The sequence below is a fragment of the Falco rusticolus genome, chromosome 4 (assembly GCF_015220075.1).
Source record: "Falco rusticolus isolate bFalRus1 chromosome 4, bFalRus1.pri, whole genome shotgun sequence".
In the NCBI taxonomy this organism is placed as follows: domain Eukaryota; kingdom Metazoa; phylum Chordata; class Aves; order Falconiformes; family Falconidae; genus Falco; species Falco rusticolus.
Window position 1 is genome coordinate 87,197,990 of NC_051190.1, and position 27,290 is coordinate 87,225,279.

Genomic DNA, 27,290 nt, shown 5'->3' on the forward strand with positions numbered 1-27,290 from the left:
AGAAGGTGGATCAGTTTGAATATTCATTATTTCTTTTCTCTTTCCCTAGCTTGATCACTATCCTCCAACAAGTTACAGCCTGCCAACAGCATCTGACATTCAGTTCAATTCCCCAAAGGCACTATTCCTAGGAAAAGTTATAGGTAAGATTTCATTTTATACCTAGTTATTTTATTAGGTATTTTTAGAGAATACTGCAAACCATAAGCACATGGGACAATGATGGGTGCCGTGTTTGCAGCAGGACACTTGCTGCAACGTGTTGTTCTTGACTAGAAAGTGGCGATATTGGAGTTAGAGCTGAAGATTGGGTTATTATTGGGTTATATTATTGGGTTATGTTCGCCTTGCCACACAGGCTGATGTGAACACACAAGTCATTGCCTGATACATAGGAAAAAAACAAACGTGGATAAAGAGACATTTGTAACATGGTATCTGTGAAGTTTCGTTACCCTTTCAGTGTCAGGTGGAGGGAATAGGAGGAAATCATTGACACCATTGCTTCTACAAGGAGTTGTTGAAGTTATTTTGAATATTATCATTCACTGTGAAGTTACTGTATGCTTTGTATAATGCCTTTACCATGCCGTCAGCCTTCTTATCCTAGTGCGTCCTCTTGTGTCATAACTGTCCCTCATCACTCTGGCAAAACTGCCACTTTCTGACAGTGGGCCCCACCAGCGAAGTCATTGGAAGTCCGTAACACCTACAGCCACACTCATCTACACATTTTCCATCCCTTTTATGGCCCTCACCATTATTTCCCAGAGCAGCAGCTTCCTGGCCACCTTCCCTGCTGAATTCCAGAGGCAATACAGATGCATCTTAAACTGCCTGGGCCTCACTTTTAGGCCATCCTACTTTCCATTGCTGAATTTTTCCACTGCAGGCATCTAACATGAATGTACAGGGTTACTCCGTTCAGGAGTCAGTTATTCCCCTGACATTTACAGTTTTTAAGGAGGACTTTTTTCCCTTGCAGAGATATGGGGTTATTAATATTATTTCCTCTGAGCGCTTTGTACAGGAATGCGGTTGCTTGAACCGCAGTGAAGGGTTTAATCCAGAAAATTGTAAACTTTTCTTTGTTTAGTGGTGCAAGGCAGTAACCTCTGAACCCATGCACTGATTTTTGAAGCTGAAAAGCAATTTACAAAATAGCTAATGTGACTTTTTGAAGATACACTTTTCCATTTCTTTCACTTTTTTTTAAAGTAATATGTTGAATTTTGTGAAATAGGAAGCAAAGAGCCTTTAAAACAGTTGGTTAGCAGGAGAGACATGAACAATGGTACTCTCCAAGATGGTTCTGTAGACAGTGCAAAAGATGATGTGGTCTGATTTTGGTGGTTCCAGAGGGAAACTGGGCACATTACCACCTCCCCACGGTCAAGTGGGATGGTTGGATTGGAGCTGGCTCTGCCTCTGCAAGGCTGCTGGCCTTTTCACTCCTTAATTCAAAGTGAGGAGACAGAGAACTTCAGGCAGAGCATTCAGCAGCTGGAATTATGAACAAAAATATCAGCTGAAGGGTGTTGCAGTGTCCATCTCCAGTAATGAATTAATTGCTAGAGAGGTTCTGTTTCCTTTGATAGGGCAGCTCTCTGCAAAAGTTCATGTGTCTGAGAAACTACCACAGTATGGCAGTACTGCCTCCACAGTTCAGCCCTGCCAAGCAGCTGAACTTTTTTGAATGGTTGTTTGGATCCAGCTTAAAATGGCATTTTCCCAGCTGTTCTAATCAGGCAATGGTTTGGAGAAGGCTGAGCAAGGAGCATGAAAGGAAAAGGAGGCAGGTATACAACAGAGCAAAGACTGCTGCATGAGAGAGAAGAAAAGGAAAGAAAAGGACAAATGAAACACAGAAGGAAACAACACACTGTGCACCGTGGCGTGAAAAGAAGAAATGGAAGAAGCACGAAAGAGAACGCCAGAAATACTCTCTGCACTACACTCATTTCGAATAGCCCGAGTGCAGGCAGAGCTCTGCAGGGAAGCAACTTCTTACTCCTTTGAATGGCTGCCAGCTGGCTGATGAGCTAGAAACATCATCGTGCAACCACACAGGTGAAACTGTGACATAGGAGGTTGAGTCTTTGCACTGGTTCTTTCTGAGCTAATTTTTAAGCAGGTTCATAGCACTACAAACTCAAAGTCCGCCCAGCAGTCCCCACATGACCCCATGCCCTGGTGATGATTTCTTTGCTGCGTTTAAATACACACATCCTGAGATTTTTTTAGGTATTCATGGAGAATGGAGGAGCTGCAAGAACTGGGCAGTTCAGAGGGTCTGTGGTATCACTTTTCATGTCTAGGATACTTATTCCAATATTCAACAGGGACTGAAAGGCATGATAACCACTCGAGTGGTCCAAATAAAATCAGTTATTGACCCACCTCTGTTCCTACAGATCTAAACCCACAATTCCTCATCTGCCTCAATTGCAGTCATGTCTGTGGTTGAAAACAGAGTTTTCAGTCTCCTCTGTTTTGGTTGGATCCTTCCAAATGAAAAATGAAGCTTGGCAACAGAATAATATCTGTATTCTGCCTGTTAATGTCAAAAGCTTGATCATAGGACTCACTGGACTTTTTAAGAATAAAAACACATGAAAAGAAAAAAAAATAGCAGAGGTCAGTGAATATAATTTGATTTCTGTTATGTAATAAGAGAAGTTTAAAATACCTGGGAACTTACAATGTATACTCCTCTCACTCTTTATAAATAACCTGACGAGTAACCATTATAAGTAACATGACAAACACATTTAAAAGCAAGTATCGAATCTAGAAGGTGAAAGAGTAAACACAGTCCTGATAAAATATGCCGTATAAATACATAGTGTACAGTTGAAGACTGCCATCAGGACGTGTAAAGCAATCACATCTATCACTGATGCTCACTTTCAGCTCCTCAGCTAACTCAAAGGCTGAGAACAGTGAAAGGTCTTGTGTTACCCTGAAGAAGAGATTTCTGAGTAGGTTATATTTCTGGTTTTTTCCCTGTGCTACTTGATTTTAAGCTTCAGACAACTGTTTCTGAAGATGCTGTCTGTCATCTATTCTGTGTATTTGCTATATATTTTACATCTCTGGAATACAATACTTCATTCTTCAACAGCATAGGGTTTTATTAACATGCTGGGAATATGATTATTTTGCTTCCTTTTCTCTGCTTATGTTACTGTCTTTGCAAAATAGGATATTTTATTAAGCAAAACAGAAATCAATACTAAAGGAGGAAACAAGAAAAAAACCTTCTTTCTACTAAAGAAAGGTTTAATTTCACCACAGAGACACGTGTTTCCTAATGTAATAGCTGTGCAATGACCGTGTCTGTTGATCAGCTTTGCTGTGGAACTCTCGGAGTAATGTCGGGTGAGAGAAGTACGTAGTTAACATGGTTACATGAGTGCAGCTGTTTGAAGGACAAAGTAGATGCAGAACCCAGTACCTTTAAAGCTTCTAATTGTCACATCATGCTGGCTAGGTATCTCAGTGGCCCAAAGGGATTAGCACCAACAGAAGATCTGGATACACCTATCAAGTTACAACTTGTACCCACCTGCAAGTACATGCTCTAAATGGGCAATATGGGAGTAGCCTCCTATTTCACTGCTGGTCTGGCATCAGTTGCATTCTGTTTCTGTTACTCCCATACTATGCAATTCCTATTTGTCATCAGAAATGAATGCAAGGCCCTATTTGTAAAGACAGATGGGTTTTTGAAGAGCGCTGTGGAACAATCTTACTAAGAAACTGATCTTCCACCTGTCTTATTTCCATTTTTATTAGGGTTATTTGCATAGGAGCAGACGCTTCTGCCACAGCTGTGCTTGCTGTGATAGCTCATCTGCTGCCAGTCAGAAAGGATCACTAGTACAACAGCTACCTACCATCACACAACGTCACGCTCTGCTCTAGGTGTTACTACAATGTGGCTGATTAATATAATGGTGACGAAATGGCTCTCTGTGCCTTGCACTGTTCATAATATTTCCTGTAAAGCAGGAGCATCACACTAGAAACAAAATGGAATGATTGAATAGCAGCTGTAATCAGGGAGCATTGCTGCTTCTTTAAATTGAGGTGTTTTCTACTTTCCTGAAATAATTTCTGGAAAGCTCAGCTGTTCACTGGCTTGAAAAACACAAATATGTAATATTTTTAGCCTTCCAGGAAACTGGAGGTAAAGCCATTCAGTATATAATTCTTACCCAGGTAAAATGGATTATGATTTAAGATGTGAAATAAAGCTGAAGGAGACAACGAACGAAAAATCCTCGTTTACATGACTGTGTAGTAATAAAAACAATAGCACTAGAGAAATGCAGGATTTTGTAGAAAAGGTAGAAGGGAATTGTTAATGTTTCAAAGGAATTCTTCAGTCTGTTACACTTAGGCTTTGTTGGCTGGCACAGAGCAGGTAAGAGGGACAAGGTGGCTCTCTGTGTGACAAGCTATGAAGACAAAAAACAAAAAGTAGGCAATGTGACAGTGTTACATACTACATTTCAGATCTCAATCTACGTTTTCATTTTGGCTGCAACTTGAGACTCATTACTGAGGTAGAATAGAGCAGAGGTTTGATTTTCCCAAGTGTAGTGTATCTGGATTCAATACTTAGGTTTGTCTTCACAGCCTTTTGGAGACCTACACGAAGTTCTGCTGCGTGAACTTGCTGTGTGTCATAGTCTGCTTTATTACTGGAAGTGAAGTATTTCTTTGGGGTTTAATATGCATTTAGAAAGCATAAGCTACACATAATTAGCTTTTGTAAATTTATCATAAAAATGATTTTGTAAAAGTATCATTCTGGTGAACAGAAATTGAGAGTTTCTTAACAGGATATTTGATTGAGCACAGAAACACCAAGATCAGACAAGAGTTGCTCTTGAGAAGGTGGCAGGGAAGTAAAGGAAGTGTGCTCCTTGTCAGTTCTCCATCTTTACCAACCACTCCAAATCAAATTACATCGTTTCAAAAATACTTAAATATCCAGTTGGAAACAATCAACATAATGCAAGTCATCTGTAGCTCAGATTATCAGTTTCAGAACTGACCACTGTCCCTGCAGCTAATCTTTGTAGGCTCCATTTATGTCTCTGCCTCACCCTAGTGCTCGTTCTTCAGGTACTTCCAGTAAGAGTAACAAAAAGGGAAATACCTCTCAGGTCTGCCTTCCTTCTTGCAAAAGCAGCTGTCATCACTCTACGCCTAAAGAGAGATCCTGGAAATCCCACCCAGGAGCCTGCAGTCTTTTCTCAGAAGGTGGTGTCCTCAAGAAGCAAAGGTAGAAAGTCCACTTCTAGATGTGTTATTTCCCTGGTGTCAATGAAAGGATATTTTTACTGTTCCGTGGCTGGAGTTTCACTGTTTCTTTACCAAGCTGTGTGGTGAAAATTAAAACTTGTCAGGAGACATTTCCCTGGATCCACTGTGACATTCACTGCCTTGGACTGAGGGGAGGTAAGGCCAGCTTACACCTTGACAAGTAGTTAGTTTCAAGTGTGCAAAGAAGAGAACTTCAGAAAAAGTAGGAGATAAATTACATTGCTTGCATGGCTTAGGTAAGGTCTAGAAGTGAGAACTGCATTTTTCTTGCATGGCATCTCACCACAAATAGATGCTGAATAATAGGAGGCAAAAGTTCAAAATCCTTTGAACTACCAGCAGGGACAATGAAAATTTTTCCAAGAGGTAAACATTCTTTACTACCAAATCAGATACAAATTCTTTACTACCAAATCAGATACAAAAAGCCTGGCTCTTTGATGCTTCAGCACTTCTAGCTGAAAAACAGGGGGGATGTGCAATGTAATTAATCCTACCAAAACATCATACACTGAAAACCAGCCTCAGGGCCCATGTTTGCCACATGACTGCATAGTTTTGTAACTTAGAGAGTTTGTTTCATGCCAAAGGATGCACATCTCATCTCTTTGAGAATATATACCAGCATTGAAAAGGGGGTTTTGGTAACATTGATAAAGAAGTCTGTAAAGGACACAGGCATTGTCATCATTGCTGCTCGGCTCGGGTACGCTGCTTGAGATCGATACAATCTGATATGAAGTTAATGTTAATCAAAGAAATCACTGAACCAAATACCAGTTTAGGATTAGGTCTCTGATACTGTAAGGTAATTTGCTCAGCTCTGAAATTTGAGTCCTAGAAAATAATGCAGAGCTGCAAATAGATTATGAATAATCTAAGAATATTCTTCTGCTATATCTTTGACATGTATCTGCTACTGCCTCACGATGGTAATGAGGTTAGCACTCCAACATAAGAGCAGTGTGGCAGGCAGGGCTCCGCAGCTTGCGTTCGCTCTTTGGCTCTCCTTCATTTGGCGGTGTAGACAGATAATCTGAGTGAAGGGTGGCTTAGCCTACTTTTGCTGATAATGAGCAGAAAATAGCTAGCATGCAGTAAATTCATCCACTAACTTCCTTCAAAGTAACTGCCTGCTACTTTGTTTCTGAGAATCAAGCATAAACATCCAGTGCTGTAATCTCAGGACGAATGCATATGTATATTGTCATATTAGGAACCCTCCTGCTATAGTAGTAGTTGAATATTAAAGATGTGCTTTCCCCTGCATGTGTCACGCATGAATTATCATACAAAAATATGACACCTGGACAATTTTCCTTCTCCTACTCCTCCTACATAACAGTATCAGCCTGCTTGAAGCTCCTCTGGGATTTAATATTGCCTGTCTCTCTGACCTCAGTTCTGTCTACCTGTCCATATCTTACTTTTCAGGTAGGGGTGGAAATGTTCCACAGCTCCTCCTAGTTCAAAGAGCCAAAGTAGAAGTAAAATATTTTTTTCTTTCAGGCCTCTGAGTTTTTGACTTACCTGGTTTTTCTGAAAAATCCTGCCTACAAGTGCTATTCAGAAAGGAACATTTCCCATCTGCAAGCACTCCATCCAAGGGGACACCACAAACACTTTGAACTGCCAGTTCCACACCAATAACTTTTGAGGCAGAAACAAGGGTAGCCCAAGTGGATTTTACCTTTTGTTTGAGAACTGAAATGGAAAAGCCAAGAATATCCATTGGTACCATTTGCCTGGCAGCATCCATGCTGCGTCTTCTTTCCATTTTCCCGAATATTGTGAGACTCAGCTGCTGCAGCACTGGCCAGCAGGCAGCTCCAGAGAGGCAGAAGGTAAAACTCAGACAAGTTGGACTAAATTAGGTGCTATCGTAATCTCAGTAGCCATGAGCATAGCCAGTCCTGCTTTTTCAAAAACTGCCTGGAGTCATGGCCTCCCACTAGCCTTTCACTTCCACCCTTCAGGTCATTCTTCATCTCTCAGCCTCTATCTCATGCTTTGTAGCTGGCAGCTGCCCTTTCATTTGTTTATTGTGCTGTTCTCTGTAAAAAGGCTTCACTGATTACTAGTCTCAAAATCTTCTGTGGGCATTCAACAGTTCCAGAAGGTCAGAACCTTATTTATTTATTTTACTCTCTTGCTCTTCTAGCCTGCATACCAGCCTGTAACAGGACACAAGAGATTCCTAGTTCCTAAATTATACAGTTCTTTTTCTTTATGCTTTATGATGTCTCAGAAGATGTTTTCATTTAAATCGCTGTATATGATCTTGCAAAGAAAATAATCCCATTGCTTTACAGTTCTTTCCAAAGTACGCATCTATTGGCTCTGAAAGAAAGAAAAGAGACTGTAAAGACATTTAATTTAGTTAGTGCCATTTTGAGCAGAGCATTTGCACAAGCCTTACCTGACGTTCAAAACCATGTGATAACACTATTTAAAAGTAATGGAACAAAATGAAAACTTAAACCTCAGTAATTAGAGTGACCTTTTCCTAAGTTCTGTATTTTATTAATATGGCATGTCTTGGTTATACAACTTTTCCCTACCACAGGAAGAGAGGAACTATTTCACTGTGTAATATCTGGTACTAATTTATTTCAAATGCAGCTGCTTTAAAGGGTCAAAGAAGGGTACTGAACATTACAAGATCACCAAGGGCACCAATAAAACCTGCTGTTGGCCCTATAAAATTACAACGGCATTGATAGCACAATCAGAGAACTGAGAGCACCTTCAAGGCTTGTAAATCACAAAAAAAATAGTGTTACACAACCTGAAAATTGAAAGCCAAAAGTACACCTGGAGTGGAAAGTAACAGCATTTTACAATTTTCCTCCAAATATATTGGAAGGAAAAATCAAAAATCAGAATAAATCTCCCTAAAATTATAGAAAGACAAAATTGACAAAAAAATCATCTTTGCTAAGCCAAGGCATAAGTCTTTAATTTTACATTATTTTACTTAACATGGGTAACCTCTGTTCGTGGCTCCAGATAGAAAACATTTGAAAATAATGTGAACACGCACCCATGTTTGATTAGAAACAAAACCATAGAAATATGCATTCTGGCCAGATTATTTTGGTTGAGGGTGCAATTATCAACATGCCATTCCTTGTAAGGACAGGTAAAGAAATTATGTCTAATTCAAAACTAACATGTTTGATGATTGAAAAAAAACCTCCAGTCTGGCATTTGTTTCACATAGGAACGTGAAGGCAGTGGGGGGAAAAAATCAGAGCAAATCAACTTATAGCATGACAAAAACATTGCAATTAACTCTTATCTTTGGTCAGGTGAATGATAATCTCTCCAAGAGATTATGTGCCCCCAGATCTGAGGTCTAATTCAGAGAGATTGTTTTGGAAGATCACTGGGATCGAGTCAACACTCTCCTTCAACAGCTGTCCTAGTTTGCGCTCCCATCGGTGATAATTTGAAGTTGCCCCTGTCCTCATCTGATCTGCACTGGAAGCACCACAGGTTTCCTAGACCCTGGAGAAGGTTTGCTCAGATCGCTGGAGAACCTTGAAAAGGGCAAGGGATGTGAGAGTTTCTAGGGTGTGAACTACACAGCAATTTCACGGTAGGTGCTGCTGTGTCTCTGGAAGGACAGTGCGACCGTTGTCCCTCGCAGTGCTGCACCAATGTGCCTTTGCACACTGGAGCGCAGAGCTGCCTGAGGTCTGGGTGCCTTCCATGTTCTCCAAGAAGGCTGGACCTGTCCGTGCAGATCAGTTTGAAGCTGTACAGCTTTGTAGGATGAAATCTATCTCTGTTCAAAGGCTCAACACAAAATCTTTGCACTACTAAACTCTGTTTTAATCCACAGCCTTACGTAGGCCTTATGTAGGATGTAAAGTAAGCCCATGCTCTGCTGCTGTTCTTTGCACAAGAAAAAGTCAACTGTTCTACATGGGTATAACCAAGACATAGTAAAATAGAGTAAACATTCCTCAAATGATATTAAGTAATGAATAAATGTGAAGATAAGATAATCTTTTTGTAGGGACTTTATAAAGGACTGTACATTCAGACGTATTTTGATGATGAAAAATGAATAATTACCGTAACTCGCACTGCCACAAAAAAAAAAAAAAAAAAAAAAAAAAATCAAAGAAATAAATCATGGGAAGACAAGTTAACATTTGCCTGGCCAGACCTCTGTAGGTTATTTAGCATTTCTTTTAAAGGAAATGCTCTCATTATTTGTGTTACAGAACCAAAATCTGACTGATGTCTTATTTTTAAGTGTTTCTGTCCAAGAAATTTTAAAGATAGATAGGTAGGTAGGTAAGTAGATAGATACACTCTTTAAATAAGCCCTTTCTGGTAGGTACAGTAATGTATTCTCCGTCTGCATATCTCAGGGAACAGTTAAAACACTGCTAGTTGCCCCAGAGAAGGAACTCATCCCAAATGACTCTCGTCGTTTCCAGCGGCTTCAGCTGCATCTGTGCTCTAGTTATCAACAAGTGTAGTTGCACCACTCACCATGACCTCGCTTAAAACTTGCCATAGCAATATAGCTGTGATACCCCTCCACATGGACTGGTTGTCCCTAGTTATTTGCATGGTAATAAGGTGTGCTTAGGAGGAAGACACTGGGAAACAGTCACCCCAAAGCCACCACTGCTGCTTGCTGCATCTCAGTCACCAGCAACGAACTACAAACATACACTTTCTTTAGATCTTTGTGCCACCTGTCTTTCATGTGCTATTTCACATATGGTGAAATATATTTCAGATAAATCTCAGACTGACCCCGTTTCAAGCCGAAGCATGCCAGTCAGTCACCAAAGAGGGGAAGGCAGGGTCTCACCCCTTGTTGAAGGAAGTTGTTTACTAACCAGTAAAATACAGGTGGTCTCATCTAACATCCTTATATATCTAAGGATAAATAACACATTGTTTAAACTTAATAATTCAGATTGTTTTCTGGATCAGAAACAATAGAATTATTAAATAGTATTAGATTATATAATATTACATTGTTTCTGAAGGGAAAGATGGAAACTGTCCAGACCCTCACAAATCTTCAATTCAGATGTCTACTATTGTAGAGGAATGAAGGCAGTGGGTTGATTAACATTGATAATATGCAGCTGTGGGCTTGCTACCAAGGCAGTGGGTTGATTGACATGGATGATGTGCAGCTGTAGCTCGTTCCTGTTAAGTAGTTAAATAGCCCTGAGAAGTTGGGGGGGGAAGTTGTTGCATGGGGGAGGAGTAGTGTGGTCTGTTCTCTGGAGGAAGGAGGAACAGCATGGCTAGTAGAATCTGACTGATGGAAAAAGCCTTGTGGTGGCCTGCTAGTTTGTTTGTGCTGTGACAATTGCTGCTTGGTGTGAGGCTGACTAAGTTGGACTCTGACTACAACTGGTGCCTAGCATAGCTGAGACAAGTGGGAGAACCTGTGACCCATAACAGACACTGTGAGAGGTGAGCTGTTGACAACTAATTGATATGGGTTATTGCAATATTTGTTGTCCATCCTAACTCAAATTGCAACTTACTGTAACAGCTAAGATTTTTCACTAAGACCTAGGGATTATATAAGTTCAGCTGAAAAAAGCATGGTGAAAGATGCTTCTCGTTCTGTGGTGTCAACAATGCTGGTGTGTTATTTAATGGAGGCTTTGAAATGGTTCTGTCATGTCTTGGTTGGGTTTTTGGTCTGAAATACAGTATTTTATTTTAATAGTTTTACAGAAATTTCAGCAATTTTGAGACTTGTATTATACTAGGGATACTATAGTAGGAGGGATAGCATTGTTTTTAAATAGCTTCCTGAATTAGATTCAGAGGTTTTCTACAGTACAGTCGATATCACTAATGGCTCCTTGTGTTGCAGTTTGGTTGTTTATTCTGATATTAAATCTGGTACTTTAGTAGCAGTGTTATGCCACTGACCATGACAGTTACTGATACTTCGATTTAAAAGCTATAATAAAACTCTGTTTAATCTGCAGTACAGTGGCTAGTTCATAAACACCTCATTTAAATACAACAAGAATAAACTTACATTTTTACAGATTTCTTTAGAGGCCTGTTTCCTCTCCCTTAAATGTATACTACTCAGAAATCTATCCTTTATGACTACATGAACTTACAAATCTATCTCAGTGTATCTTAGCTGCTGAAATATTAGGGTTGTATTCCACTTCCACATGAAGTAGTTGAGTAAGGTTACAGTCAACCTCCTACCAAAAGGTAATGTATGTATTTTATTCAGTCTGATAGGAAGATAAAATATCCTGTCACAGATGTTGTTCCTCCTTCGAATTTTCTGCTTTCTTCAGTGTTCAGTATTTTACCAGTCCCCCCTGCTTTTTTTGAGGTTGTCAGCTGCCTCATTGTTACATGAAAAGGTTTGTTGATCAACAATGTAGTCTCCTGGTCTTTCTTACCAGTTGCATAATCCAAACTGTGTAAAGGTTTCACCATAATATATACAGTTCTTCAAAAATGTCCAGGGAGAAAAGCATTATTTGTTATGGAGTGTCAGAAAAAATGAGTTGTTTAAAACACTCAAGCTAGAATGACACCACCCCACCCCACCCCCCCCCAAAAAAAACCCCTTTCTTTTACAATAATTTGAAAAGGGTTTCTTGAGTTGCAGATGGTGAGATGCCACAGAAATACTGATATAGTGAAATGTCTTCAGGGAAAACTACTGTTACAATTACTACTATAATTTGTCAAACTGTCAGATCTCTTGGCCAATTTTGAGTGGGTTTCAGTTTAGCACCTTGAAAAGATGTACTTTCTTGACTCAGTAAATACCCACTTAACATAAAATCAGCGTAATTGACATCATCCTTTGGCTAATGGTAGCCTCTGGTTGGTTTCTTGCTTCTACATTCTCACAGGATCTTTGCAAGACAGTCAGTAACATGACAAATGAAGATGGGAATGGTCTGTTTCTGCATTAATTAGACCAGGAATTAGACTCTGCTTTTCATAGGAAACATAGAAACCCTCTAACTTAAGCATAGACAAAAAGAGGTATTCAATAAGACAGTAGTCAAATTTGACTTCCTGGCATCACAGGGTGAGAGTCAAAGATTATAAAGGGCATGCAAAGGTTAATGAACTCTCTGGTAACTCATCTCCTACTTATGAAAAGAGCGTATGGAGCACATGGGAAAGAGCAGCAGTGTATCAGCAGCTAAAACTGATCCAAGTCTAGAAGTAGTAGAGAAGCCTGGTGATGGCAAAAGCAACAGCAGAAACAGAGGGACACAAACTGCAAATACAGCTTCTCAAACTGTTTTACTTTCTCTTAGACAAACTAAAAAATTACTTCCTTTTTACCATGTAGTAAGACTACTGAAATAATTGAGCACTTGCCTTTTCTATTCCCCAATGAAATAAAAAAAAAAAGAAAAATGTTCAAAAGCTTTATAGCCATAATCCTTGGAGCAGCAGTGCAGGATAAAGAACTGACAATGGTCTCAAAAGACAGTAATGGATTTTTTTTTTAAGATTAAGTTTATTGCCTAATTTTCTCTTTACCATTTTTTCCCCATTAAAACCTTTGAAGAACCTTCTTGGGGGAGCATAAATGGCTACAAGAAAACATCAAGTGCAAACTAAATTAAAACTTGCCAAACTTTGTCCTTCTTGTGATGTGGGCCTTGTTCTCCCAATTACAAATTAACCCCAAACACACCCTGAGACTTCTGTAGCTAATAGTTAATACTGAAGGTAATATACCAGGTGCTGTTATGTAAATATACTTCATTCACTGTACTGATCTTTATATACTGTTACACTAATATTAATCTGAGCATCTCTTAAGATAATTTTTTTTTAACTAAAGAAATACAAATTTCCCAGCACAATTACTTTGTTCTGAGGCAATGTTTATCTCTACTAGTTCACAGTGATGTTTCTTTCGTTCTTCCCAATTCAGCTTAGCCCAGAGGCCCATCTGTGATTCATCAATGTGGAATAAAAAAGACCAGATAATGGGCTGGGATACTATATTTTGCTGAAAGCTTCTTAAGTGTCTTTAATGTTAATGCTGCTCTCATGCTTTAAATATGGACAAACAGGACACTAATAAAACTTAATGTAGTGGGATCTGGGACCTGCCAGGCTTAGAAATAATCTAAATTACCCTGAATCTACAAACTGGTTTTGAGTGACTTCTACAGTAGACATCTTAACATACATCCTAAAGAACAGTTCTGGCTTTTGGACAATATGTTTTTATAGAACTTGAAGGAAGTCAATGCCAAAAATGTCTTTGTCACAGCATGTAAGAAGATGCTCTTCACTACTTTCAAACGCTGCTGTGACCACTGAGGTTCTCAAAGACCCTTAAGCTAGGAGTTCTTTCATGACATGTTAGAATAAGGGGTGAAAGGAAAGGAACTGCATTCATTGATACTCACCTCTGGTTTCAAATAATAAAGTCTTAGATCTCTGGCATGTAATTAAAGAATTGCAAAGCATTTTTAAACTTTCCATTTTTTTCTGAAAACTGATACAGCAAAAGAATAGATGAAGAGGGATGGCTGAATATGGGGTTGGATAATGTTCATATTATCCAACTTAATTTAATTTTAAAAACAAGCTGTGAGGACTCCAGACATCAATCAGTGGATTTAAAATTATAATCCTGATGCAGTCGTCTCCAGTGCCCTAGAATTTATGGCAAGATCTGTTTAGCTTAATATCCCCCAATGTGTCATTTAAGTAGTATAGAAAGAAACTGTCAGTTGAAAGTCTCAGGTTTATGCCTCAGATGGCTTTCATAAAATCTACCTACATTTAATCTATTCTGTCCATCAGCTGTTCCACCTCTAAAATAGATGCTTAATTTCTCAGTGGTGCTTGTAATGCTCATAATCTTGCTGACATAAATTGCTAAAATAAGTAATAAGTTAAACCTAAATTATTTTTTCTTATGCTGTTTTCATAATAAGTTTCTACTCAATCTTTAATGTGTTAATTTAAAGAGGACTTCAGCAGAGAGTGTCTTGTACACATTGAACAAGGACAGTAGGAAATCAGAGATTCATGGAATCATTTAGGTTGGAAAAGACCTTTAAGATCATCAAGCCCAACCATTAACCCAGCACTGCCAAGCCCACCACTAATCATGTCCCTGAGTGCAGCATCTGTGTCTTTATTAAATGCCTCCAGGGATGGTGATTCCACCACCTCCCTGGGCAGCCTGTTCCAATGCCTGAGCAACCTTTCAGTGAAAAAAATGTTTCCTAATATCCAATCTAAACCTCCCCTAGCAAAACCTGAGGCCATTTGCTCTTGTCCTGTTGCTTGTTACCTGGGAACAGAGACTGACACTCCCCTGCCTACAGCCCCTGTCAGGCAGCTGTAGGGAGCCATCAGGTCTCCCTGGAGCCTCCTCCACGGATGAACACCCACGGTTCCCTCAGCCACTCCCCATCAGCCTTGTGCCCCAGCCCTTTCTCCAGCTCTGTTGCCCATCCCTGGACATGCTCCAGCCCCTCAGTGGCTTTCTTGCAGTGAGGGGCCCAAAACTGAACATGGGATTCCAGGTGCGGCCCCACCAGTGCCAGGTATAGAAGGACAGTCACTGCCCTGGCCCTGCTGGCCACACTGTTCCTGATACAGGCCAGGCTGCTGCTGGCCTGGGCACAGTGGGGGCTCACAGCCAGCCGGCCACTGGCCACCCCCCAGGCCCTTTCCCATCAGCAGCTCCCCAGCCCTCTGCCTGCAGCTGCCTGGGGCTGGTGTGACCCAGGGCAGGGCCCAGCATGGAGCTGTGTTGAACCCCATCCAAGTGGCCTTGGCCCCAAGCTCCAGCCTGCCCAGCCCCTGCAGAGCCCCCTGCCCCCCGGCAGATCAACGCTCCTGCCCAGCTTGGTGTCCTCTGCCAACTGATGGAGGGTGTGCTCCATCCCCTCGTCTGCACCTTCAGTGAAGATGTTGATCAGGACTGGCCCTGCCACCGAGCCCTGGGGACACCCCCTGTGCCCGGCGCCAGTGGGATGGAGCTCCATTCCCCACTGCGCTCTGGGCTCGGCCCTCCAGGCAGCTCCTAACCCCGTGCAGAGTGCCCTGGCCCGGACAGGAGCAGCCAGGTTCTCCAGGAGATGCTGTGGGAGATGGTGTCAGTGCCCAGGTAGACACTGCCTCGTCCACTGGGTGGGTCATCTTGTTATAGAAGGAGACCAGGTTCATCAGGCAGGGCCTGGCATTCATAAACCCGTCCTGGCTGGGCCTGACCCCTGGCTGTCCTGCACATGCCTTGTGATGGCACTCAGGGTGATCTGCTCTGTAACCTTCCCTGGCACCGAGGTCAGGCTGACAGGGCTGCAGTTCCCTGGATCCTCCTCCAGCCCTTCTTGTAGTTGGGTGTCACACTGACTAACCTCCAGTCTGCTGGGACCTCCCCAGTTCACTAGAACTGTTGATAAGTTACAGAGTGTGGCTTGGTGAGCACCTCCACCAGTTCCCTCTGTACCCTCAGGTGGATCCTGTTTGGCTCCATAGACTTGTGCACTTCTAAGTGGTTTAGCAGGTCACTGTTTCCTCCTGGACTGTGGAGACTTCATTCTGCTCCTCCTCATCCCTGTCTTCCAGCTCAGGGGGCTGAGTACCCAGATGGAGGCTGGTCTTACAGACTGAAGCAAAGAAAGTGTTAAATACTTCTGTCTTTTCCTCAGCCTTTGTGGCAGTGTTCCCTGCCACATCCAATAAAGGATGGAAATTATCCTCGGCCCTCCTTTTGGTTCTAATGTATTTGTAAAAACATTTTTTATCTTTTACAGCAGTAGCCAGCCTCAGTTCCAGCTGGGCTTTCACCTCTCTAATCTTCGCCCTACACAACCTTGCAACATCCTTATAGTCCTCCTGAGTTGCCTGCCCCTTCTTCCAAAGGTCATAAACTCTCCTTTTTTCCCTGAGTTCCAGCCAAAGCTCTCTGTTCAACCAGGCTGGTCTTCCTCCCTGTGGTGACTCCGGGTGGAGTCACCAATGACAACCATATTTTTTCTCTTTCTAGCAGAGCTGGTCTTGATGTGTGGGGTTGACCAACTCTCCCTAAGCAACTCCTCCAGCCTGCATGGGCTTTCATCCGCATCATCTTTTTCCTAAACATTTACCTATAGCAGTCAATAGCTACAATACAGTTTGTTTGGCAAAGATCTGTAAAGACCATTTTGAGGGCTTGATTCTAAAACGGCCTGTGTTTTCGTAAGAGATTCAGATAATAACAACCGTACTGTGTAAAAGGAACTGCTTTTCATATCTATCAAGTAAGGTTCTTAGTTTTAGTCATGAGATAATTTAGAAGAGGAACTAATTCCACATTAGATGACTGTATCTGAAAAACATTATTCCACCCATAGGAAATATCAAGTGACAGTGAGCAAAAATGGGAAACTTTTGTAGGTTTTTTTTTTTCCTACCAGAAACCAGCATCATCTCTGCTTGAACATTCAGCTGGATGAAGCAGACAGTCTTTTAAACTGATGGCAATCAAATCTCTCAAAACTAATCAAGTTTTGAAGAGTGAAAGTACTGGGGTCAGAGAGTGAGCTGATGAAGGCTGTAGGAGCCCCCTCTATCCTAATGACCACACTGAAAGGTGTCTTGGCTGCAGGGCTGTCCCTTTTGTGGGGAGAGGCAGTAAGGGACTGTCAGCAGTGGGAACTTCAGTCACGAGGGATGCATGGAGGAGACAGCAGAAAGGAAGGGTGGGGAGGCAGCTCAGCAGTGGTGGCTGAGCTGTATGGACACAGCGAGGTACCTATCCAGTGTCACCTTGCCATGGTGGTTGCCACATCACTGTCATTCTGTGCTTCTCTGGACACCAACTCCCATCTTGAAGGAAACCTGAAAATCACCATCATCCCACCAGGGATGCAGAGCTGGCAGAAGAAACTAGGGTGGTTCAAACAGTGCACTTCAGCAGAGCTAATGGCACTGGGTAGAACACCTTGATAAGGGTGTAGTTAGTGTCCTTAGTGTCATTAGCATGGCTGGGAGGCTCTACTAACCTTGCTTCTAATGCCTGAACCAGGAAAGTACCGCTGCTCTGTGCTGGGTAGCCTATAAAGTTTTCATGACTTAGGCAGCTGACCTGCTTTCCTTTCTAGATCATTTTTTATAAATCATTTGTTGTTGGATCATTACATTTCAACTCTTGGATGCTTTTCTAAAAAGGAAATTGATGGCAGACTTTTTCTTCTTTTTAAGAGGGTACCTCATCCATAATTTCCCTTTTTTTTTTTTCTGTTTGCAATATTACTAGCTTGCTGTTATACTGTCCTAGCCCATGCATTCAATAACAAAATGCTGTTACTGCATTCCCCCCGCTTGCAGTGCTCCTATAAAATAAACCATTCTCATGAATCAACGCAGGACACATTTCAGGCATTGTAACTGTACCTCATCTGCAGTAAATTCTTTTGATTGTCATTGTTCCTGTTTTGTTTTGCAAAATTGGTGTCCAAAAACATTAGTGGCGATTTTCCTCAAACACTTGTGTTATGACAAGAGTCACTTATAAAAGCTAGTGCTTTTTTCAAATACCTTCAAGGCAGTTGTCACTCTTCTTAAAATTATTGCCTACATCCATTTAGCTAAAGGCAAGCTAGGACCCCTTGTATTCAGTAAATGATGCTACCCAATTATTTTCTCAATTGCCTAGATCTATTTTTCCCTCAGGTGAAGTGATTCTTTTTCAATAAATCGTTGTTGTCAGTTAAAAAGCCGATCAGCAGTGTGCTAGGGTATAAAGTGTTGAAGCACTAGAAGAGATATTGAAGTAAGATTTGTGTTGGCACGGTAACCAGTACATTTGGAGAATAGGTCTAAGTTTGGAAGAATTGCACCTTTACACTAATATACAGAGCTCTCTGCAGTCAAGGCTGCTTTTCAGCTTTACCCCAGGGCACACCAGCAGCAAGAGACCTGAGACAATTCTGGGCAACCTGTCATCTTTAGCTGCCTCCTTCACCGCTGCCCCCCAGCCCTGCCATGGAACAGTGCTGTGCCGCAGCACCCTGCCCAGACACTCACACAGCAAAGGGACTGACGTGGCTATCTCACAAGGCACACGGCCCTGCTGAGCTCTTGTGCCAGAATGAGAAGGCAGTATTTCTAAGTGATGTTGTAGCTTTATCTCAGCTGAAGCAAATGCCATTTTACACTGGCATATCCTCTCAAGTGCTTTCTTTGCCTTGCAAAAGAAGCCTGTTCAGCAGCTCTCCAAAAAGTGCCTGCAGGAGCCAACAGATTTCTCTGCTAATGCATACAGCATAGCTTAATTGCTTAAGACTGATATCTTGACTTTGTAACAGTGTCCCCTTCAGGAACAAAGGAATGCCTGGCTGACAGCTAAGCTCACATTGCATCTGGTACCTGGGTATTGCTTGTATCATGCCAAGTTCTTCCTGCTGAGGAATGCACTGAAACCAGTGCATTAAATTTATGAAGGACTTTTTTGTGGGAATGAGGCTGGCAGGCTGCACCCTGTCCTCACACAGAAAAATAAATAAAAGGGAAATGTTAGAGTTGCATTGCATTTTCACTTGATTCTGAGGGGGTCATAGAGGCAGTGAGGGACAGGGAGGGAGGGGTGGGACATGATGAGCTTGACAGACAACCAGTTTGTGTACAGACCTGGTTCTGTCCTCTTTCTTTTTGCCCCTCACCAGGAATTAGCTAGTGAGGTGTTCAGACACTATACTCTATTCCCAGTGTGATTCCTTTACCAACAGTGTTGCTTACACAGCCCTTTCTGCACTGGTTTTGTGGCTTTTCAATGGTGTGCATGGCACTTACTCACCAAATCCATTTCTATAACTTGTAAGCTGGCTGTTTCCAGTCAGTCCTTAAGACTCACCTATGGTTGCTAGATATATATATTTTTTAAGAAATTTCCTGTTTATGTAATTGTCGTAATAATATGTCTAGTCAAATTAAAAGCCAAATTAAAAAGAAGACAAATCATAATAGAGTGGAGACATGTACAAAGTCTTGCATACACAAGGTCCCCTGAATTTGTCTCCCAGTCCCTGGCTTGCCTGCCTTTGAGCTTCCCCACAGCTCCATGTAAGAACAGCAGACTTAGGACTCCTTATTATTGAAAATAAAATAATTATAACATTATTGAAATGTAGTACAAAAGTAAAAGCGATTCCAGGAGCTTTCCTCATACACACACTTGCTCTAGGCTTCTTGCCTACCCCACATCTCCCTTGTCCTTCCACCCCCATCCTCTGACTCCCTTTACCACTCTCCCTGGTTCCCTCTGGCTCCAGCTCACATATAAATTTGCAGCAGGCAGCTTTTCATCTCAATGATATTCAGGTCAGGCTTCATCCTGTTCATGCTGCTGGATTCAGGGCGCTGTCTCTCTGCTGCTCTGGATCCAGCTCCTTCTCCCCTACACTCGCTCACGTTTCAGTGCCCCATGCTGCTGTGAGTCTGAGCATCCGGAGCTGTGGCGTGGTCTGTAAAGCCTGGCAGAGCTCTGCTACTCAGCTTTCTCCAGGCTCTTAGCATAAGCAAATTCTATGCCCTTCCTCCTTTCTTCCAGAGCTCAAATGGAAATTGTTAGAGATATCTGTGTTTTGAAAAAAAAGTAGAAATTATTAGTGACTGCTTAGACAGTTTTCTTTCCATGAGGATAAAACAGCAGGGGCACCTTACTTATGAATATCAGCTTCTTGTGAAGTTGGGCAAATGCCTTTGGAGGGGGAGACAAAAGGGAAGAGCCAAAGGGACTGAGGAGCTGAGTGGAAGAAGCCATGAGAAACACAGACGTGGAGTGCAAAACAGTGGTGACAAAGCAACATCGATAAGCTAGAAAACTGGCTGATGCCAGGTGCCTGTGGATCAAACAAGGATGTCCTGCTTCTTTGGTGCCAAAGTGGGGAAATGTACAGTTTGGGAGACTGCCCTTGATCAGCTGTCCATGGAAGGTACCAGTTTTTCTTGTTTCTCTGAGTTGTTCTTACTGCCTGACCATCAGGCAAAGAAATGAGCAAATATATCTTTACCTCACCTGTCTGCTCCTTCTTAATTATTGAGAATTGGCTTCTGCTTGCAAACAAACTCAGATCTGTCAAAATGCACAGCAACTGTCCCAGTTGAGCGTGTGACAATCTGGCTTCAGCCCATGCTGTTCCCACAGGTCTCAGACTGAGGACATAACATCCTGTCCCATCCTCTTGGACCCCCAGTCACAGGAGTTCAGTGTCATGGACAAAGCTAGCAACATGTGGCTCTGCCCCTCCGAATGAGTGAAGGCTAAGGAACAGGACTGTGGGATCAGCACTACCTTTAAGTCCCCTGCTTTAACCACCTCACTGCTTTGCTGGCTAACTTGTTTGCAAACACATCAATGAGCCTTTGAAGGCAAACGTACCAGCTCACCGTGGAGTTTCTGAGACAAAAAGACAGGGTCCTCCTGCAATCTCAATTAAGCCTTCCCCTTTATTACCTAGACTGCTGCCTGAATCAAAATTCTGTTAGTAATGAATAGAAGGTGGGGAGGAAAGAAATTAAAAAATACTCATTTACAAATTTTCTAGTATTCAGATGGACCCACCCAGAAAAATCCCAAGAATAAATTATTTTTTTTAAAATGCCTATTGGGATTTTTTTTGTGCCTGTATTCAGCTCCTCTTGCAGAGTTTGGTGCTGAGGGTGCTCAAATACAGCCTTTTATAACTATCCATGAGAAGTGTTTCTGCAGATGTGAACCTACCAGCTTGGCAGCTGCTGAGTCAAACTGCTTTTACAAGTCACCTATCGATATTCCTGTTCTCCAGCTCTTTTTCTGCCTTGCATCCACACAGCAGTCCAGCAGTAACTCTAAGCCAGTTACTTTTCATTCAGAAATCTTGGACAGCTTGCCACTGTGCCTGTGAAATTCAACTGTGCTTTGCATGGATCAAGAACTGGAACATGTTATGGCTACATTAACAGATGCACAAATAAATGTTATTCCCAGTAAATTCAGCATATCCAGAATATTTCAGCTTCACTGTACATCTGTTGATGTGTCAGACTACATGTTCTCTGTGCATTTCAATGCTGTCAGACATGTGAGCATCACAGAGCTCACCATTATATTGGAACTAGCAACAATGTTTAAAGTATTCCTTTTTACCAGCTGGGGGTGGTTGGGTGGAAAGACAGGTGCAGATTTTTTGAGCAAAAGAATTGTTAACTGCTTTAATCAGTAATTGTGTATTGTGGAATGGAGGAAGCATATCGTATTTTAGAGGCTTAAGTACTTCAGTATATTTCAACATAGGATCACGATGAGCACTAAGATTTCCTAGCACAGAAATTCTCACATACACATAAGTTCTTGGAGTACCTGAGGCTTTCATGCAGTATTTCCGGATTTCTGTGAACTCTTCTGGTGTGAAATGGGTGTCTTGACACTAACTGTCTTTTCCTCCCCAGCTCAGTCTGCCCATCCACATCAACCAGAGGCCTGAATGTTCAACCATCTGATGCTAAAAACCTCAAAGAAAAGCATTTGTGATGCGAAAAGGTCTGAACACAGCAGCGTTACTTCCACAAAACCCCAAAAAACCAGCAAAAATACAATAGAGAGGAAGTGGTAGATGTAACAACAGAATAAAAGATATAACTGATGATAATAGTTGGAATAAAACAGGAGAGAAGGAAACGACTGAAATATGAGTAAAGAGGATGTGGAAAAACAGTGGCAAATAAGGAGGATGAGGAGAAAACACTGAATGGGAAACCATAATAGGCAGGTGGTGACCTGTATGGCATAAACATCATCAAATACTTGAACAGAAAGCTCTTGAGATGTGGTGGTGCCAAACACGTAGTAAAATGCCATAAGCTTTACTCCAGATAAGCCATCAAATTCTACTTAAAATCTGCATTTATTAAGCTGACTTACTGAAAACTTCTGCACATTTTATGGAGAGCTTTTTTCTTTAATTCCTCAGGTCTTGGAGTTCTTTCTTCTAATATTAATTCTCTGGTGTCCTTCTCTTACTCGTACTGCAAATGATTCAGCACCTCAGGACAGCAAAGACTTGGCTTCTCTGCTCTAGTAGTTTAATATATGTGCATTTTGTGACTAACAGTTGATTAACACAATCTTAAAGTCTGAGAGAGGCTACTTTTTATATGGTTATTTTTATATATTTTTGTATCAATGTATATAAGCTAAACAAAAATTCAAAGACAATGATACCAAGCAGGCTGTAGAAGGAAACAAATTTCTTCCTAGAATGTGTGCATGCTTCAGCATACTAAAGACAGCAGCTTATTTATCAATTCAAATACCATTTCTCGTCTTCCAGTGAAATCTTGTCTGAATATTCTTTCATTGTGGAGATTTTACAGCTCATGAATTTCTGTATTTATTAATGAAATATCTAATTTTCAAGTTGGGTCTCTGATTTGGATCTAATGTTTTGCCAGCTTATTCAATATTAACCTTTTGATTGGAAAGAATACATTTGTTCTCTGAAGAAGGGAATCATGTCTTAAAAATTCATTTTTTTAAAAAAAAATCTTATTTTAATTATCTAACTTTATTCTCTTTGGTATCTCACGATAATTAAACTTTTATCCCTTTTTACCCTTGGTGCATTGTTTTAGAAATTGAAAGGGCATTCATCCAAGACAAAAATAAAATCTCAGATCAGCAGGAAATAAATATCTCCACGGCACGGAGCTGCAACATTTCTGGTCTTGTGAAGAGACTCCAGGCACTCCAGATGAAGTGAAGTACCCAACTATTGTTAATTATGCTCAGTCTTCATACTGTGGTACACCGCAAGGGGTGTTTCTATTCTGTCAGCTTTACCTGAGTAGTCAAGAAGCAGCTGGAAAATGTTTGTACTTCCAGGGTGGTTGGTTTAGTACCTCCCCCATTACTTCTGCTGTTGAACAACGGTTTGATTTTTTAACTCATCTGCTACATGACAGTTTTTGGGTGAAATACCTGTAGTGAAAGCTTCTTGTATTTGCATAAAACCATGTGTTGCTGTAGGACAGCTGATCACAGGCCTGGTTTAGTCCTGGCAAATGCTGCTCTTGTGTTAATGCTCTGAAACATTGTATCACTGCTGTTCTGCAGTGTGTTCACAGCCTGGTCAGCATTTGGCATGAAAATACAGACTGTTTCCCAGTTTTATGCCCCCCTACACGTTCATCTACTGTTTTCCCTTCTGTACTTCCCTGCTGTACAACTGAGACACATCCCATACAACAGTCTAGTCCAAGCCTCCCCGGTTACAGCTTTGTTTTGCTCAAGCAAAGCCTTTTTATCAGACTGTTTGGGGGCTTTTTAAGGCCTCTTGAAATATCCACATGATCAGCCAGCCTCCGTCCTGGTAAACTGGTTACAGAGGTGGCATGTGTTCAATAGGATGGAGACAGTGCTGGAGACTGCCCTGGCAGGATCTGAAGGCAGTGGTGCAGTGGGTTTGCAGTGTTAGCTGCAGCAATGTGGTGGAAAATAAACCAGTCTACTAATCTGGGTTTTAAGATCCAGTGTTTCAGAAACAGTTCAAAATAACACAATGCCATCTGTCTTTGCACAACTGCAAAGCCTGCAAGTAGTAAGAAGATGATGGCAGCAGCAGCATTCTGACTGCCCAAAGAAACAAGAAACATGTGGCTTGTTTGGTCCCAGCTGTGGAAGCACCACAGCAGCTTTGTAAGCGTCCTGCCCTTCCAAGTATATTCTACATTGTCAGTCTTGGAGATAAATTTTACCTGAACAGGATATTAAACATTATTCTTAATGAGCTCTTGCATATCGTAAAACTCAATTCTTTTTAAACTTGTAATCAGGAGGAACATTTAATTTCTGTTCTTTTCAACATAGTGCATAGACAGAGATCCCTGAAGTTCAGTTTTTCTGACTCAAGACAGCAAAGGCATAAAGCAAACTCCTGTCTTATCGCCAAACATCTGTCTCTTTGAGCTACACATACACATTATAAAAACACTTTTGTTGACTATTTTATCTTCTTTTTGTAGAGAGAACCTGGTTTGCATACTACTTTGGGGAAATGCCAGGCCTGAAACCATTCCTGGTTTACAGGAGCAGACTGTGTACTGGAGGGACTAGTGACCCAGGCTGATGGACTTTGCAATAAGGGCATGGATTTCTGAATCTATTTAGCAATATTCTTTGATTTAATTCTTCAAGACCGTGTAACAGTATTTCTTATTTCATAGTTGTTCTTCATGTTGAGATATTGTTTAGTAATTTCACCCCAATGCAAAATGCTGTCATGATGATCACAGGCTAAGCACATCTGAACGTGTTGCAAATAGCAACACTTACTCCGAAGCAGATTGCTTTTGTCCTTGCATTTTGTCTGCCTTCAAATTTGGTTCTTAAATATCAGGCTGATGCTCTATGAAAGTTGAGTTGACTTCTTATCAAACCCATAGAAGTTTCAATTTTATCATTTCCTTTTTTCTTCCCTTTTAATACCTGCCCTAATGCAGGCTATGCTGGCTCACAATTGAGCCAGACTGTTACAATTTGACTGGAGCCTTTAGAGTAATTTTCAAAGTTCAGCTCTAAGGAAATAATGGGAATCCTTGACAATGCCGATGTTACAGAATAGCCTGTTCATGGAAGGATGGTGTTTGCTTTGTTCCTGGCTGTCAAGATGTGATGCTAGCAATTTTGACAAACTGAAGACAAATTGTGTCTTATTGGAGTATTATTCCAACAGGAGCGTGCTGTGTTTTAATGATCATAGTGCTGCTGTGAAGCTTACCTGAGCTCTTTTATAATCAAGTTAAAATCCATGTAGGCTATGAATACATAATGTTGGATGGGAAGAGCAGGTAGAGAATAGTGTGGTACTTAAAAAAAAAAAAATTGGTGAGGAACAGCCAGAGCTCAGCAGTGAGCCTAGCTAGTGGCTGGTAGACTTTGGTGACAATGACATTCTAAAGGGCAAGTGCAGAAGTACCTTCAGGTCACGGCTCAGTTTTAAATATTAAAATCATTTGTAAACAGAGCAGCAAAACTGTCGTGTAAGTTGCTTCAGTGATGTTGACCTTTGCAAACAGGCTCCACTCCTTGGATAGATAATTAGGCACGTCTTTCCATCAGGAGGGACGAACTCCTCAAGACTCAGCATTCTGCTATGGTGCTCATAACGCCAGGAAGGAAGAGATTTTCCTCTGATGCACTGCTACAGCACAGAGGCAAAGAATAGCAAAAGGAATTTAGTATACTGATCTACTTTATCTTACAAAAATTATTGTCAGGTAAATAAAACTGGGAAATGTGTGTTTATAATGAGTATTGCATTAGTCTGTTTCCTATAACAAATAATGGCTGTTGGCTTCCTTTTATCTCTTAAAAAAAAAATATCTGTTTTCTGACATAATAGTACCCCATATGAGGGGAAACGCATAGTGCTCATGAAGACAAAATTGCACTGATTGTCCTCGGGTCAGAGATTTGCAGAACAGTGAGCTGAGCAGGTGCTCCAGTGAGAGATCAAGTGACTGCCTAGCAGGCAACAACAAGCTGTCTTTCCATTCTTCTATAAGACTTCTAGAGGTTCATTTTGGGGACTAGTTACTGCTGTTTGGATCACCGTAACTCAGTAATTAAGATGTGCATTTCCTTCTCAATTGGATCTGTCTTTGGTATTTGCAGCGTGCTATCAGTGACTACTGATGTTATCTAGGCCAAATATACCCTAAACCTCATGAAGTAGTTGTTGTATTTGATTCAAGTAATAATTGTTATTTTCAATTGTAGCTGATTAATAAATAACACGTCAGCTTTCAGCCATGACAGTAATTCAGTTTTAGAGGCCTGATAACTGCATGAAAACCTCAAACTTAGGTCTTGTATTTGTATATATTGGAAGTCAGTTGGACCTGGACTGTAAAGCCTACAGGTCTAGCAAGGAGCCAGAAAATTTAGAAGCTATACAACAAAATAATAGTAATATGTAATTGGGTTACTTTATTTGTAAAGGAACAAGTTATTTTTGACATTTAGGTAGTGCCAGGAAATTTTGCTGGCCAGGGAAATCATATTTATTTCCTAAGTTGAAGTGTGAACTCTGGAAGAGCCACATGAGTACACAGCTTGCTCCAACCAACCAAAAGACCATTAGTTGAAGGTGTCATTTAAGTAACACGTGTAAAACCTGATTTTAGGGTTTCTATTCATCATCTTTGCAGTCAAGAATTAAGTCTTGTGGCAGTCTGCTTTTTGGGGAAACTAGGGATAATTTTGCTCCTGAGCTACACAGAAGCTCAAGCAGCTGTGCTGGGGCTGCGCTTCTTTGGGAGGGTGACCTGTAACAAAGGTGCCACCAGCAGAGTGACTACCAGGCTGGCAGTCCCCCAAAAAAGAGAGAAAGAATTGAAACTTTGGCAGGAATAACTATGTAGAATGAATGCCCTGAGATGTGTGAGGTGAAAGATACACAAAAGGGCTTCCAGGTCTAAGCCCTCTTTTCTGGAGGATGAGAGTCAACCTCCTAAAGTTATGGCCTTGTCCTTGAACAACACAAGCGCTCTTATGCTTGTAGTGTTCTTTTTCATATAGTCTTGCCTTCTACCACACAGAGGGAGAGCAGGTGTGTCAGCAAGAGTGATGCACAACTATTCCATAACTATTTGCCTTTACTTAATAGAGAATCGAACGACCTTACATTTCTAGTTGACATGAAGAAATGGAAGCACGCCCTCCTCCCTCTTGCAGTCTTATCAACCCACTGATTTGTCACAGCCTCTGGACCTTTTGTGCAGACCTTTTGGTGGTGGCTGTCATTAGAGTGATGTGCCTCTTCTCCACACCTTTTTCCTCATATCAAAGTACCTCCAGATATATTTACCCTCAAGATCAAACTAAGAAGTTAGGAAATACCCTTCACCTCATTTTATGAATGGAAAACTGAGGCCAAAAGCCATTTGGGTCAAGTGTAGAGACT

General features: G+C 41.3%; 1 protein-coding gene across 2 annotated transcripts in view; it reads left to right on the forward strand.

Moving 5' to 3' along the window:
- CNTNAP2 (contactin associated protein 2) overlaps window positions 1–27,290 on the forward strand; it is a 1,157,745-nt gene that overhangs the window by 1,080,964 nt on the left and 49,491 nt on the right. For both annotated transcript variants that reach the window (XM_037385402.1, XM_037385403.1), the window contains one exon: window positions 50–143. In XM_037385402.1, the coding sequence (XP_037241299.1) occupies window positions 50–143 (94 nt within the window). The remainder of the gene's footprint in view (window positions 1–49; window positions 144–27,290) is intronic.